This window comes from Lissotriton vulgaris, chromosome 6 (genome assembly GCF_964263255.1).
Source record: "Lissotriton vulgaris chromosome 6, aLisVul1.2, whole genome shotgun sequence".
Lineage (NCBI taxonomy): Eukaryota > Metazoa > Chordata > Amphibia > Caudata > Salamandridae > Lissotriton > Lissotriton vulgaris.
In genome coordinates, this window is record NC_141694.1 from 1,108,055,235 (window position 1) to 1,108,068,885 (window position 13,651).

The following is a 13,651-nucleotide window of genomic DNA, read 5'->3' on the forward strand; positions in this document are numbered from 1 at the left end:
TCAGTCACTCAAAAAAGTAACAGTACCGTAACCTTAATCTTGCAGAGGTGGAGTTGGAGTGAACCGCATATCCTGAAGAGCTCGACATGCAACTGCCTGTGCCCACTCCCATTTGTATTTCAGAAGCCAAATCAGTTGTGAAATATCAGCAATTCCCTCCAAGCTAGCCTGGTGCATTATCATGTTCAAGTAATAGTCTGATGTGACACTGGACAATGTGTCCTCCTTGTAGCAGAGAGTGAGATAAGGTAATGCAAAATATTGATACTGCATACAGATACTCAAGGGCATTAGTAAAGAAATATTTCAGTCACCAGACAAGCAGGTTGTAACGCTGAGTGTTCTCAGCGGAGGGTGGGGGACAAGAAAAATTCTCATATTTTCCAAAATCTGCAATGTATTGCTTATCAAAGGCTCTTGGATTTTCAGTTTGGATAGTCAAATAGCAACTCATGCATTCCTTATGATTTTACAAATAGTGAGAATGGGGTTGGAGATTGGACAGGGTTTGAGTACTTTGGGATTTGAAAGTGGTTAGATGGTTGATTGTAGCTGGTTGGCTAAGTGTGTGGCTAGAATGCGTGTTTGAGAGTATCGGTGACTGAATATGTAAGTGGATCAAACTAGACAGCTGATGGGTGGAAAGAGGAAAGAGTGGGGTTAGATGGTGTTGAGTATGAAGGGGAATTTTCAGTAGTAGTTTCGGTCTATGAAATCCAGCTTAGAAGAGCACGATTATGTGCTGCAAAAGCAAGGAAAGACTTATGACTTTTTGTCTGTGAGATACAAAATAGGTTTGCTTTCATGCATGCCATTGTATTTTGTTATGTATCGGAGAGGAACGAGGTTAAAGAGGTGGGGAAGGTGAGTGAGTGATTTAGTGGACATAGCAAGGAGTTTATGATTTTAGAACTAAAATGGATGAAGGTAGGTTTACCCAATTGAACAATGAGAATTGGGGGTTGGGATGGAGAAAAGGATTTTGTAGAGGTTGGATGTGTAAGTGTTGGGAGGGTGGGGTAGAATAACAAGCTGGTCCCAAGAGTGGTGTATATGAGTGTAATCTTGGTTGATAAGGATAAGAGAATGCCATTATCAATAGTGGAGTACTGACTGGGGCTAGGAGAAGAGGTATTGAAAGGACATTGACGGTTTTTGGAGGTTGGGTGCACAGGAATACAGCAAGATCTGTGTAACCAGTGGGTCGAGCCTCTCCAATTGTTTTTTAAGAGGTTGTCTAGGATTAGGATGACGTTTTTGAGCCATGTGCAGATGTGGGCATGTGTTATGTTTTTCAGGTGCATATGCTTGTTTTTTTAAAATGATCTTAATTGTGATTTCAAAGGATACAAGCGATAATGGTGTTAAGCTCCCAAGCCATTTTACAAGCAATATGAATGCACCATCAATAAGACCCAGTAAACGTACTAAACAGCCCCCCACCCAACCCCGCTCGTGTGCACACCTTCCCAGACAGTAAATTGTACATCCTGACAGACTATTTAGACAGTGGCAATAACGTATTACATCCCAATCGCCTTTCCTGTTCACACCTATCAGGTTCCCTTAGGGGACGCTTCAGTAGAAGACTCTGAAGTCCGCTACCATGGCTGCCCACACTTCTAAGTCATCCTCTAGTTTTTCATCCCTGTGGACCTGTTTCATTAAGATTTCTTCCACTGTCCCCATTCGGAGATTTCTCTGATCCAATCCATAAATCTTAGGTCTCTGAACTCCTCTTCAGGTCCATATGGTTTCTGGTGGTAGTGGATGTAGGTGATTAAGGAGTGAAGCTGCTAAGTTCATAGGGGGAGTAACTTGCTTACTGTAGGGTGGTGATGAAGCAGTCAAATGACTTGGGGTGACTATTCGTGCTAAGTAAGGGAAAAGTGAAATGGGTGATAGTTTGCCCTTCCTGCATGAAGTTATATTTGGGGTCACATGGGGAGGTCCTTGGGAAATGGTGATGAGGAACACATGGGTGAGAGGCTGGCCAGAGGCGGAGAGGTCAATGATAGCGGAGCTTGAGATGTCAATGCAGTCAATGGTTACTGTGGAAGAGGGGTTAGTTAGGAGTGAGTTATAAAGAGGGCATGGTTAGATTGTTGCTATTCTTTTGCTGCTTTCTTTATGTTTCAAGGATGAGTTGTGCAATACAGTGTAATTTAGTGCTAGTTTTTCTTTAAAACCAATCAGCTGTCTTGGTCTACTGCTCTGGTAACTTTACTGAGAAATAGTTCTCTTTAGTAAACCAACTGCCTTGCTGCATACTAAATCTAGATGTACAGTAATAATTTCTTTTGTTGCAGCAACTGACCATGAACGAACCCGGAAGAAGGAAGGGAAAGCCAAACAAAGGTGGCGGAAGAAGAGGAGGAGGAGGAGGAGGAGGAGGAGGAAGAGGTGGTAGAGGAGGAGGAGGAAGAGGAGGTGGCCGAGGAGGTGGTGGTGGAGGAGGGAGATTTTCAAGGCCAGGAGGAGGAGGAGCTGGACCTCCTGGTCCTGGAGGTGGAAGTAGAAAAGCTGGCAACCAAGCCTGGGATGATGGGGACGATATTTGTTTTTCCCAGAAGCCAGTGGCTCCAAACAGGTTATTACACAAAATTCTTTAAGTTGCAGTTATTGATCAAATATAAAGATTTATAGTTCAATCTCTGTGGAGATTTGTGTTGTACATATTAAAATCCTAAATTATTAATTGGATATTTACATTGAGCACCTAAACGGTTTTTAATTAAAAGCAAGACTTTCATTTAACCATATAGCATGTGGTGCTGTTAATCCATATTACATTAGTTTTATTCGATATCTGATTGCATTTTTCAGATACTAACGTGAACCAATATGCGTTTTAGTAATGTGGTTGAAAGTTAACATTATCTGTGTTAGTCATTAATCATATGCTGAGACTTTTTTGTACTGTTTTATTTAATTTCCAAAATATTAAGTATTTGAACATAGTTACAATGTCCTAAACAAAGAGCCTCCACGGCAGATGCTTTCTTAGGTCGAGCCTAGACAGTGCATGAGCTGTCGGCAAGACCTGTAGTATTGAGTAAATGAGGTAGCTCCCATCTGCCGCTTACTATTTGTATAGCGCAGTGTCGGTCTTCTTTGCTGCCACTTAATTGGTTTAAGCAGCAAACGTCACTCCCGTTTTCTTACAGTGCAGCACCGACCAAGTACATTGGCACTTCTTTTGGTAAAAGGGCGCATAGCTATACCCTGGCTCACCCCTAATTGCCTAATGCTGTGGCAGAACCTCGCTTGCAAGAAGTACATAGGGGTGAGAATGAAGAGGGTGGTTTGGAAATTTGGGTGGAAATGATCGCTCTCCAGACCGTGGAGTCTCTGCATACACAATTAAGTGATTGCACAGATGGTTCATCGGAGGAGGAGGGGAACACATTAGGGAGGCATAGGGTGAAGTAACATGGGCAACAAGGAGAATTCATATGGGGAAAAAACATATGGATTAAAATTAGGACTGGCGCACATGATAGCCAATTACCCTCTTTCATTGTAGTAGGAATGTATAATGCTATAAGCCTGATTGCTGCATTTAAATGGCATGTATCTGGTATCAAAGTGTTACTGCATTTCACTCATGATGTTGCTGTGTTATTATAATGATAAAATTGTAAATAAGGTGATAACAAAAATTGTACATTAATGATTTTTAGTACATCATGGGTTTGCGTGCTTTTAAGGAGTCATGTTTAAGAGCTACATTTTCAGAGGACAGATGTATTTGGCTGCCTCAGACTAGCTAACTATAGCACTTCTATGTAATTTACAAACCAATTGTCAGGTCTTGTTTTCAGAACCTCCTTTAGACATACTCTTCTTTTGCTTTGCCAGAGGAAGTTATAAGTTCTGCCACTATGTTATTAATGCAAAAGATAGGAGGCATGTGACTCCTCTTTGACCCCTCGGGCCCTGATTCACATCTTTGTAGGTATGAATAGGATGGTTAGACATGGATTCCTTAAGTTCTCCATTCTGCCTCAGATAAGATATCTAATGTCCCTTTTACTATCTTCTGTTGGAGTGTGGCATTTTCTGATAGAGGCTTCTAGTTTTACATTCCTCACCTGGGCCAGTCGACTCCAACTTTGCTGCCTGAGTAGGCAGACCCGATTGTTTTCTCTATGATGCAGAGTTGATGCTGGTCTGACCTCAATCGACATTGCGCCTCTATCCACTTGATTAGCTGCTTCCCCCACTTGAATGACCACATGGTTGACAACACTCTTTCCATTTGGTTTTTGGAACTGAGTCTGATAATGACTGTGACCCGAATGATGAGTTCGCTCAGCCCTAACAGGATGACAGTTGGTACAAAGAATTACAGTGAAGCGTAGAGTGATGAAGTACTTGACCTCCAGCTACCCACTGTGGAGATTAAAACGATTGTCTTAACAGAGATCCTCAAACCGGGGCAGACATTTTCTGAGACCCTTCTTCCATTTAACGAGGCAGTGTTGGATACCTTATTGGAAGCGTGGGTGACACCTTGTTCTGGCCCACAGTCAATCGTCAAATTATCAGGCGCCATTACACCGCTCCTAGCGACACAGCTTTTCTTTTGAAGTGCTTCTCACCTAAAAACCTAGTTGTGCAGGCTTCTACCAGCCTCTCTAATCCCATCAAATTCACCACCATCTCCCGATTGAGAATCTAAGCGAGTGGAAATCTTCTGCAAACATGTTTTTCTACCAGCTTGGCTGTCTGATTTGTTGACAGCAGCTGCATGTTGGGAAGCTACTCAAATGCACTTTGGGTTTCGGTGGCACAAGTCCTGCCTGCTGTGCCCTAAGACAATAGGGCACACCCAAGATATCTTGGGAAATTCAAGTTGATGGTGATGCAGCTAAGTTCATGATTTGTTGTCGCTTGGACACCACCGTTTCCAATGGTAGGCCTTAGGCACCAGCATTGCCATTTGCCTCCATGCGATCCATTGAGTTCTTCGGTGATGTCCAGTCCTCTCTGATGGTCATTACTTTTGCTGGAACTCACTTGTTCAGGGATGGTGTTAATTCTGTTTCTTCAATTTGCGCAGGAACTGCAAGCCCTTTGTGCCAAAGGGTCAGTCAAGACTGTGCCAGTGCCAGAAGTAGGTGGTTATTCCCTAAACTTTCTGGTGCCCAAGAAGGATGGAGGTCTTCATCCTATTTTAGACCTGCACCCTCTGAACGCTTTTCTCTGAAAGGAGAAATTCAAAAAGCTCACCCAAGCCCAGGTCTTTTCTGCCCTCTACCCTGGAGCCTGTATGGTGGCCTTGAACCAGTAGCACACCTGTTTGCATATCTCCTTCCTGTTGGCCCATCTGCGGTTCGAGGTGTGACAGGAGCATGTTCAGTTCGCTGTGCTCCCCTTGGGTCGCCTATTCCTGTTTGGTGTTCACAAAAGTGATGGCGGTGGTAGCAACACACCTTTGAAGGTCAGAGGTGCCAGTCTTCCTCTACATTGATGACTGTCTCACTGCAGGCAGTCTTCAACCACCTCCAAACTACGATTAATCTCCTGTCAACTTGGGCGTTCACTATCAACGTGCCAAAGTCACACCTGACTCCTCAGATGCTCCCCTTCATCACAGTCATTCTGGACACAGTACAGTTTTGTGCCTTTTCCCTGGGAGAGTCCAGGACATTCAAGCTTTGATCCCGATCTCTCAGCCTCGGTCTTAGATTTCTATGAGGTCAACTCTGAGGCTGCAGATTTCAGTGAGTTCAACTCTGAGGCTGCTGGGACTGATGACCTCCTGCATCCTGTTGTTCAAGCACACCAGGCTCAGCACTGGGATCTGAAATCCCAGTGGGCCCAACCAACAAGGAGACTGCACCAACCACTTTCCGATTTCTGAGGAGACAGTTCAAGATCTTCTCTGGTGGTTGGTGGACCACAGTTGGGTCAGTGGCCGGCTCCTCTCCCTTCCCCACCCAGAACTGACAGTTGTGCCCGAGGTATTGCTTCTGGGTTGGGGTGGCCATTTAGGAGAGATGGAGATCAGAGGCCTCTAGTTTCTGGCGGAGTACATCAGCCTTCTAGAGCTGAGAGCTGAGTGCCATCTGCTTGATGTTGAAAGCCTACCTTCCATCCATTAAGGGGGGCGTGGGGAGAGTGATATAGGTTTCTTATGGACCACATCACGGTCGTGTTATTCTGCAACAAACCGGATGGGGTTGGGTCACCATATTTCCTGTGCTAGGTGGCCTTGCGACTCTAGAAATGGCTGCACCACCGACTAATTTTTCTGGTGGGAACCACGTGGCAGGCTCATTTAATGCCAGTGCAGACTAGCTCAGCCGTTGACACATAGTGAATCACGAATGACAGTTACTTCTGTAGTTGGCTCTCTTCTGCAAATGGGGAGGCCTTTGGCTTGATCTGTTTGCCTCCATTGAGAACACTCAATGCCAGCACTTCTGTGTTTTGGAGTTTCCAAGACAGAGACCCGTTCCGTGTGGAGTGGAACTTGGGACTCCTGTATGCCCTTCCATTAATACCACTCCTGTCCTGAGTTGTCAAAATGCTCTGGACAGACTGGGCCTCAGCCAACCTAGTGGCTTAGGATTGGGTATGGATAGTATGTGTTCGAGGCATATGAGCTGCAGATTGTACACTTAGCATTAGATCGCCACCTGGTGTTGGGCTCGGAAGATTGCATGTTGTTGTCGTTTTGGAAGAAGTCTTTGTAGTCACGAGATAGGTGACTCCTCCTTTGGATGACAGTGCGCATGGGCATCGGCTCCATCCTTAGATTGTTTTTTTCCGCCACTGTGTTCAGATGCAACTTTTCCGCTCCGGTTCGAAAATCTACTTTTCAAAGACTTCGACACGCAAAACTTTCCAAAAACAAACTTTAACTTCAATATACATAGACTCGACCTCATCACTTCGATTCTGGTCGCCGACGTGGGCCGTTGGGCCTACCACGTGGTGAGGCCTACACCTCATGGAAAGGACACCATTCAAAAGATGCCTCAAGTGTGGAGCAAAATTTCTACACAGCGACCATAACGAGGTGTGTAACCTGTGTTTATCACCGGAATACGACGAGTCGAGCTGCACAGCTTGTGCGTCCTTTCGATCCAAGAAGACCAAATCGAGATCGGAGGGCCCGTCGATGCGACATGCAGCGATCAGCTCCGGAACCGGTCGATATCTTCGATGAAGGTCCATGTGTCCCTGAGGAAGATTCTGATGATCTCCATATCGTAAATGAGGCAGACGACTCCGATGACTTCATACCATCAGGTCAAAGCGTGAGTACGATTGCCCCTACCCCAGCCCCAACACCTAAACCAAAGGCTAAGGTCAAAACTCCGCCTTGGGGGCCCAGTCGAGACGAGACATTGCTTCGAAAGCCCCGCCATCGAGCTCGGCTCCGAAGACAATATTAAAGCCTTCTGGTAGCTTCATACCGAGCAAACCGTACGTGCCGATACGACCAGCTCCTTCGGCACAGAAACCGAAAGACTTCCCGGTTCCGAAAAACACCCAGAAACCATTGACTCCTAAAGACAATACGGCACCGAAACCAATGAAGCCAGTTTCCGACGCTTCCAAGTCGACCAAAATAGCTTACAGTCCAAAATCATCGGTGCCGAAACCTACAAAGCCTGCTACCGATGCCTCCAAGCCCTCGAACCAGGCCTTGACGCCGAAAACTATACCTTTGGTGCCGAAACCTATGCCAAAGAACTATACAACAACTCCTAAGGCTAAAGAAAAGAAGAAATCAGGCCCGAGCCTAAAAAATCTGCGCCGAAAGCAATATCTGAAGAAAAGCTTTTTAGACCTGATCCTTTGCAAAAGAAGATATACGTAGACCCAGAAACAGGACATATTTCCACCACAACACACAGGAAGAGGAAGTCTGATACAGGACCTACACCTCCAGTGCCTGTCAAGAAGAAGGACTCAGCCACTTCTCCTATGCACCCTTCTGCTCCTGTATCTCCCTCTCCTGCTGTCCCTTTAAACATTTCACCTCAAAATTCTCCTCCTTATTTTCCACAACATAGACCTCCTCAGGATGCTGATGATGATCCGTATACCATGGGGGGGAGGGAAAGACCCAGATGACCCTTTTCCCTACCAAACAGGTTCACCAGAATGGGATTATCCAAACCCACAGGATATAACAGATATTCCTGACCCACATATATATCCATCTAAACCTTCTCCTCCAGATGACCAATATTGGGTTTGGACACTTGATTAATAGGGCTGCCATCTATCACAATGTCACCATGCATTCAGATGAGGCAGAAGAGGACTTTTTACTAGACACTTTTGAACATTCCCAAAAATCTGTGCAAATACTGCCAATGATTAAAAGAGTTATTAAACATGCCCCAGAAGTGTTTAAAGATCCTGTACGGTCTAGAATCCTAAACCCAAGGATAGAAAAAAAGTACAGAGCAGCTCCTTTGGATCTTGCTTACATTAAGGGACAGCTACCCTTTGACTCCCTAGTAGTTTCAAACGCTAGGAAAAGAAATTCACAAATTCACAAACATCAGGAGAAGCTCCACCTCCTGATAAAGAATCCAAAATCATAGATGCTTCAGGGTAAAGAATAGCTGCCCAAGCTAGTAATGCATGGTGCATTGCTAACACAGGCCCTCCTTGCAAGATATGATAGGGCTCACTATGATCAGCTAGAGAAGCTACTTCAACATCTACCTGATCAATATAAGGCACAAGCAGATGACCTCATACAAGAGGGTAAGCTTATATCTAACGCCTCCATTAAATGCGCACTAGATTTAGTGTAGTGTAGTTCCAATATTCCCAATAGGCTCTGCGCATTGGAATAATATATCCTATAGATTAGACGTAGGACTGAGGTCGAGTAGGTCTCTATCGAATATACTAGACTTAATTGTGTGTGCCAGCTAGCTCAGAGGTCACTAGAAACGTTCTCAAATTCACAAGAAGGGATTAGTCTGACAACCGCATAAACATGACAACTTTGTTTCCCCAAGATAAAACGTATCTTCAAAGTTGTGGAAACAATAGATAGATATTTCACTCAGTCAATCATGCATGCTCCGTTTCACTAGAGCTGCAGAGAAAGTAGAAAGAAGGCGTTTTCAATAAAAGGTTTTATTGAACAGTCTTCTTTCTCAAGCATAAGAAATGAACTGCTACAATCGTAACACTGTTTGTAAAATATAATGCGTACAGTATAAATAGTAGAATAAAATAATACTGTAAGAGCATTGTATGGTTCCTAAACCATATAGAAATACATACATAAATAACAGAGGCTAAAAGTACTCAACTGGTGCTTCTAAAATACGCCTACCCCGGTGTACCTAACCTAAGCTTAGTACAAGGGAGGAAGTAAGTGAGGTGTAGCATAAATGTAGTATTCTTTTGCCACAAATCTGCTCAAGATTTGTCTACGGGTCTAATCCGCTCCGTACCTTAGTTTAGAATCGAGACGGTCGGTCTCGGGACTCGATTTCCCAACAACCCGCAAGGGTAGCTTGGAAACACTGGAGCTGGATTTCTTGGCAGGAGAAAAGACAGCGTCTCTCTCAGTGCGTCTGCTGGAGGGTTGGCTTCCTTCGGCACTTGCTGTAGCAGGGCGCGTCGGGCAAGTAGATAGTCGAACGGCTCCAAACCACTGTGTGTTTGCTTGGGCGAGTGTGGGCATATTTATACCTTGAAGGTGCCGACTTTGACGTACAGTTGGACATAATAACGCCATCAAAGAGTCTCAGTTCTTTGAAAACTCCATGAGTTCTTGGAAAAATCAATATTCAAGCAAGGGGAAGTCCCCGGCTGCTGAAGCTGAATTTTCCAAGAAATCGTTGTGGATTTTCAGAACTAGTGGAAGTAGCCCTTCCGTGTTTGGTTTGTAAAGGTTTGTAACATTAAAACCTGTTAAATATGGAAATTTTCTAAGAAACGTTTTAGAAGTACCTTTTGGAGGAGTTGGACAATGTTCCCATTGATTATAAGTTAAAACATTTATAGGGTTTGCAGATTTATGCAAGTAATGATGGCCAAAATGATTAAAACAATACATTTATTCATAATTTGATGAACCTTCTAAGTATTCATGTTTTGTAAATATTGCTGAGATTTCTAAATCTGCCATCATGTTATTAACAGTCTCAAAGTCCCAATCATCAGGAAATGTGCTAGGTGAGACAAAATCACTCAACCAAAACTTAAATTGATGAGGAATCTTTAGCAGCTCAACAGGGCCAAAAATGTCTTAATCAATTGTATCCCATGCTATTCCACCAGGTAGTGGGAACGCTGTGATGTTCACTGATGACAGGTCTCGTTGATCACAATGATATGATTTGTGTGGCTTCAAGAGCAAGTTTATTTATTTATTTAATTATTTATTTACAGCTTTCTATAGCGCGAACATGACCCGTGGGTATCAGAGCGCTTAACATCATATGGTCTGGGTTACAAACACAATATATTTAATACAATAGGATCGTCCAAGTCTGTAAGTGGAAAACGATAACTAGATGGACTTAATTGAGATTTGTTACAATGAGCTGAGGTGGTATTTCTTTGCGGATCGCTCAGTCATATCCTGCTTCCATATAGGGTATAATGTAATAATCAGCGGCACGTCTTCGGTAGATTTTGTCTTGTTAAGGGAGGAACTTGCTCATAAGATGGTTCTTGATTTCCTTCTTGTATGTTATCGTGTTTGTTATTTTTCTGATATTTGCTGGAAGGGCGTTCCATATCCTGGGAGCTACGCCTGAGAAAGTTCTCTCATAAGTTTTTTTCTTTTTAAAGATAGGAGGTTTCAGGAGTAGATAATTGGCACTCCTGACAAGTCTGTTTCTTCCTGATATTTCTATTTTGTGGGCTAGATATTTAGGTGTGTTGTGATGAATCGCTTTATGAGTGATACATGCCATTTTCATCTGTACTCTAGCTTCATACGGTAGCCAGTTTAAGGCCTTCAGGTGAGGCGAGATATGATCAAATTTTCTAGAACCTGTAATAAGCCTTGCTGCTGAATTGAGGCAAGCTTTTAGTGGAGCTGTTGAGAGTTTTGGAAGGCCAGCAAGTGTAGTACATCCATATTCTATCCTAGAGACAACCAGTGATTGCACAGCTAGTTTCAAGTCTGTCTCCGTTAAAAAGGATTTCATCTTCCTTAGATAGTTCAAATGGAAGCGGGCATTTTTTGCCATGGCTTTAATATGTGTTTTCATATCAAGGTTCTCATCCAATGTGATTCTGAGAGATTTCGCAGAGTCTACTAGAGTTGGGATGCAATTTAATGCAGTAATCAATTTACACCATTCTCTCACTAAGGAATGTTTTTTTTGTGGTGCAATGAGTAAGAATTCTGTTTTGTCGGCGTTGAGCTTGAGATAATTGTTAGTTAACCATTTTAGCGATATTTTGAGGGCGTCGTTCATTGTGGTTATATCTTCCAGCCTAGCAATTTTGATGTAAAGTTGCGTGTCATCAGCGTACATGTGGTAGGATATTTTCGAATTCCGCAGAATTTCTGTGAGAGGTTCGATGTATAAGTTAAACAGTGACGGAGATAAGGTGGATCCTTGCGGTACTCCGATTGTGTTGGGGCAAGATGGAGATAGTGCTTGATTTACTAAGAATCTCTGAGTTCTGTCCATTAAAAATGATTCGAACCATTTCAGTACTGTGCCAGAGATTCCCATCCTGTCGTGAAGTCTGATCAGTAATTTTTCGTGGTTAACCGTGTCAAATGCAGCTGACAAGTCTAGGAGGATGAGTAGACAGAACTGGTTGCGATCTAGAGCTTGAAGGGCATCATCGACAATGTGTAGGATTGCCATTTCAGTGCTATGATTTGCTCTGAATCCAGATTGGCAGTCATCTAGCAATGCGAAGTTGTCGATGTGTTTACTCAACTGATTATGTACACATTTCTCTATGAGTTTAGCAAGAAAAGGGATGTTGGTCACTGGGCGATAGTTATTTGGATCTGTTGGGTCCGCTGTGGGTTTTTTGATGATCGGGACTACTTGCCCAGTCTTCAAGCTTTCAGACAGGCATCCCTGAGATAGTGATGCGTTTCTGATCTCTGTCCATATTGGGATCATAGACTGGCTGATTTCTTTTAAGCATTTCGATGGTATTGGGTCGTTATAATGGTTATTGGGTTTCCTGGTCGCAAGTGTGATAGCCAGCTCCTTATGATCTAATAATTTGAAGGTGTTCCAGTGTGCTTTGTTTTTAGTCGTTTTGTTTGCATGGTTCCGGTCAGATAGTGTTGGTGGCGTGTTGTCTTCAATGTTATCTGCGGCGGTCTTAAGTTCTTCTTCCAGCTTATTGGCTTTGTTAATGAAGAAGGTAGAAAATTCATCACAACTTAGTTGTGTTTTAGTGACCTCTTGGACAGATTTTGTCAACTTGTTGGATTGTTGTTTTATGATTTCGAATAATTTACGAGGTCTGTTTTTGGGGTTATCCAATTCTGTTCTGATGAATTCCTTTTTTGTGTTGATGTTCTTACTTGCTGTGTCTATTTTTTTTAATTTTTAAAACCTTTATTATGAAAGAGCACACAGCTATTCAGCCTAACATCCCGGAGGCAAGGCAGCATGGTGAATCAGGAGAGCAATAGTGCAAGAGCATTCACAACAGAGCATTGAAGGTTGTTTTTATATTTTATATAGAAGAGAACTGAAACCAAAGGAAGAAACGCCAAAAGGCGCCAAAGAGTGGTAATGGAATTGAGAAAGCTGTCAGGGTATTGGTAGCGGGCAGTGGAGAGCAAGCAGAGAATCACGAATTCAGGAGAGTAAAACAGGATGGCAGAAGGGAGGAGGAAAGACAGGATCAATCAGTTCAACATATCTCAGTTGGTGTCGTAGGCTATGGTGACCTATGTTCATCTAGAGAAGCAGGTTCTGGCGGCAGGCACACATCGCCCCTGTAAGCATTCCAGGCTCCCCACACCTTACTCCATTTCTGAGGCCTTCCCCTGGCAACATAGACCGTCTTTTCCCGGAACATACACCAATCCATGTTGGCTTTCCATTGTATCACAAGGGGAGCTGTGGCAGCGCCCCACTTTTGAGCGATGTCCCGCTTGGCCACCATGTTACCCAGGGTCACCCACCGAGTCTGCGCCGTGTTATGATCAGATGGTTCCCAGATGTTGAGGAGGCACCTTCGAGCCTCTGCATTAGACACCACCCCAGTCACTCCACTCATAATTCGGTGCACCCTCCTCCAGTTGGAGGCAATGACGGGGCATTCCCATAGAATGTGCTGGAAAGTAGCGAGGGCACCACAGCCCCGACGACAAAGTCCGTCGGGCGAGTATCCCATACGCACAAGCCGGGGGCCGGTCACATACACTCTGTGCAAGATCTTGAATTGCACCAGCCGAAGGCGAGAGGATATAGCGACCTCTTTAGGGGAGGACACTGCACTCTGCCAATCCTCATCGTCAATCTCTAGGCCATCTTCCACCCATTGATCACGCACGCCAAGGAGAAGGTCAGTGCGGACGTTGATTAGTTTTTTATATGACAGGGAGATAGCACTATCAGGCATATGGCCATCCAATATTCTGTCTTCCAAGGGAGAGCTCTCTGGAATATCCCCCTCCGTTGGTTTGGCAGAGAGCAACGCGTGCCGCAGCTGGGCG

General features: G+C 44.0%; 1 protein-coding gene across 2 annotated transcripts in view; it reads left to right on the forward strand.

Annotated features, from left to right (window-relative positions):
- DHX57 (DExH-box helicase 57) overlaps positions 1-13,651 on the forward strand; it is a 432,068-nt gene that overhangs the window by 79,409 nt on the left and 339,008 nt on the right. Inside the window, exons 2-3 of one of the 2 annotated variants that reach the window (XM_086927177.1) lie at positions 46-248; positions 2,310-2,590. In XM_086927177.1, the coding sequence (XP_086783303.1) occupies positions 2,319-2,590 (272 nt within the window). In that variant the 5' untranslated portion in view covers positions 46-248; positions 2,310-2,318. The remainder of the gene's footprint in view (positions 1-45; positions 249-2,309; positions 2,591-13,651) is intronic. The other variant, XM_086927178.1, reaches the window with a different exon arrangement.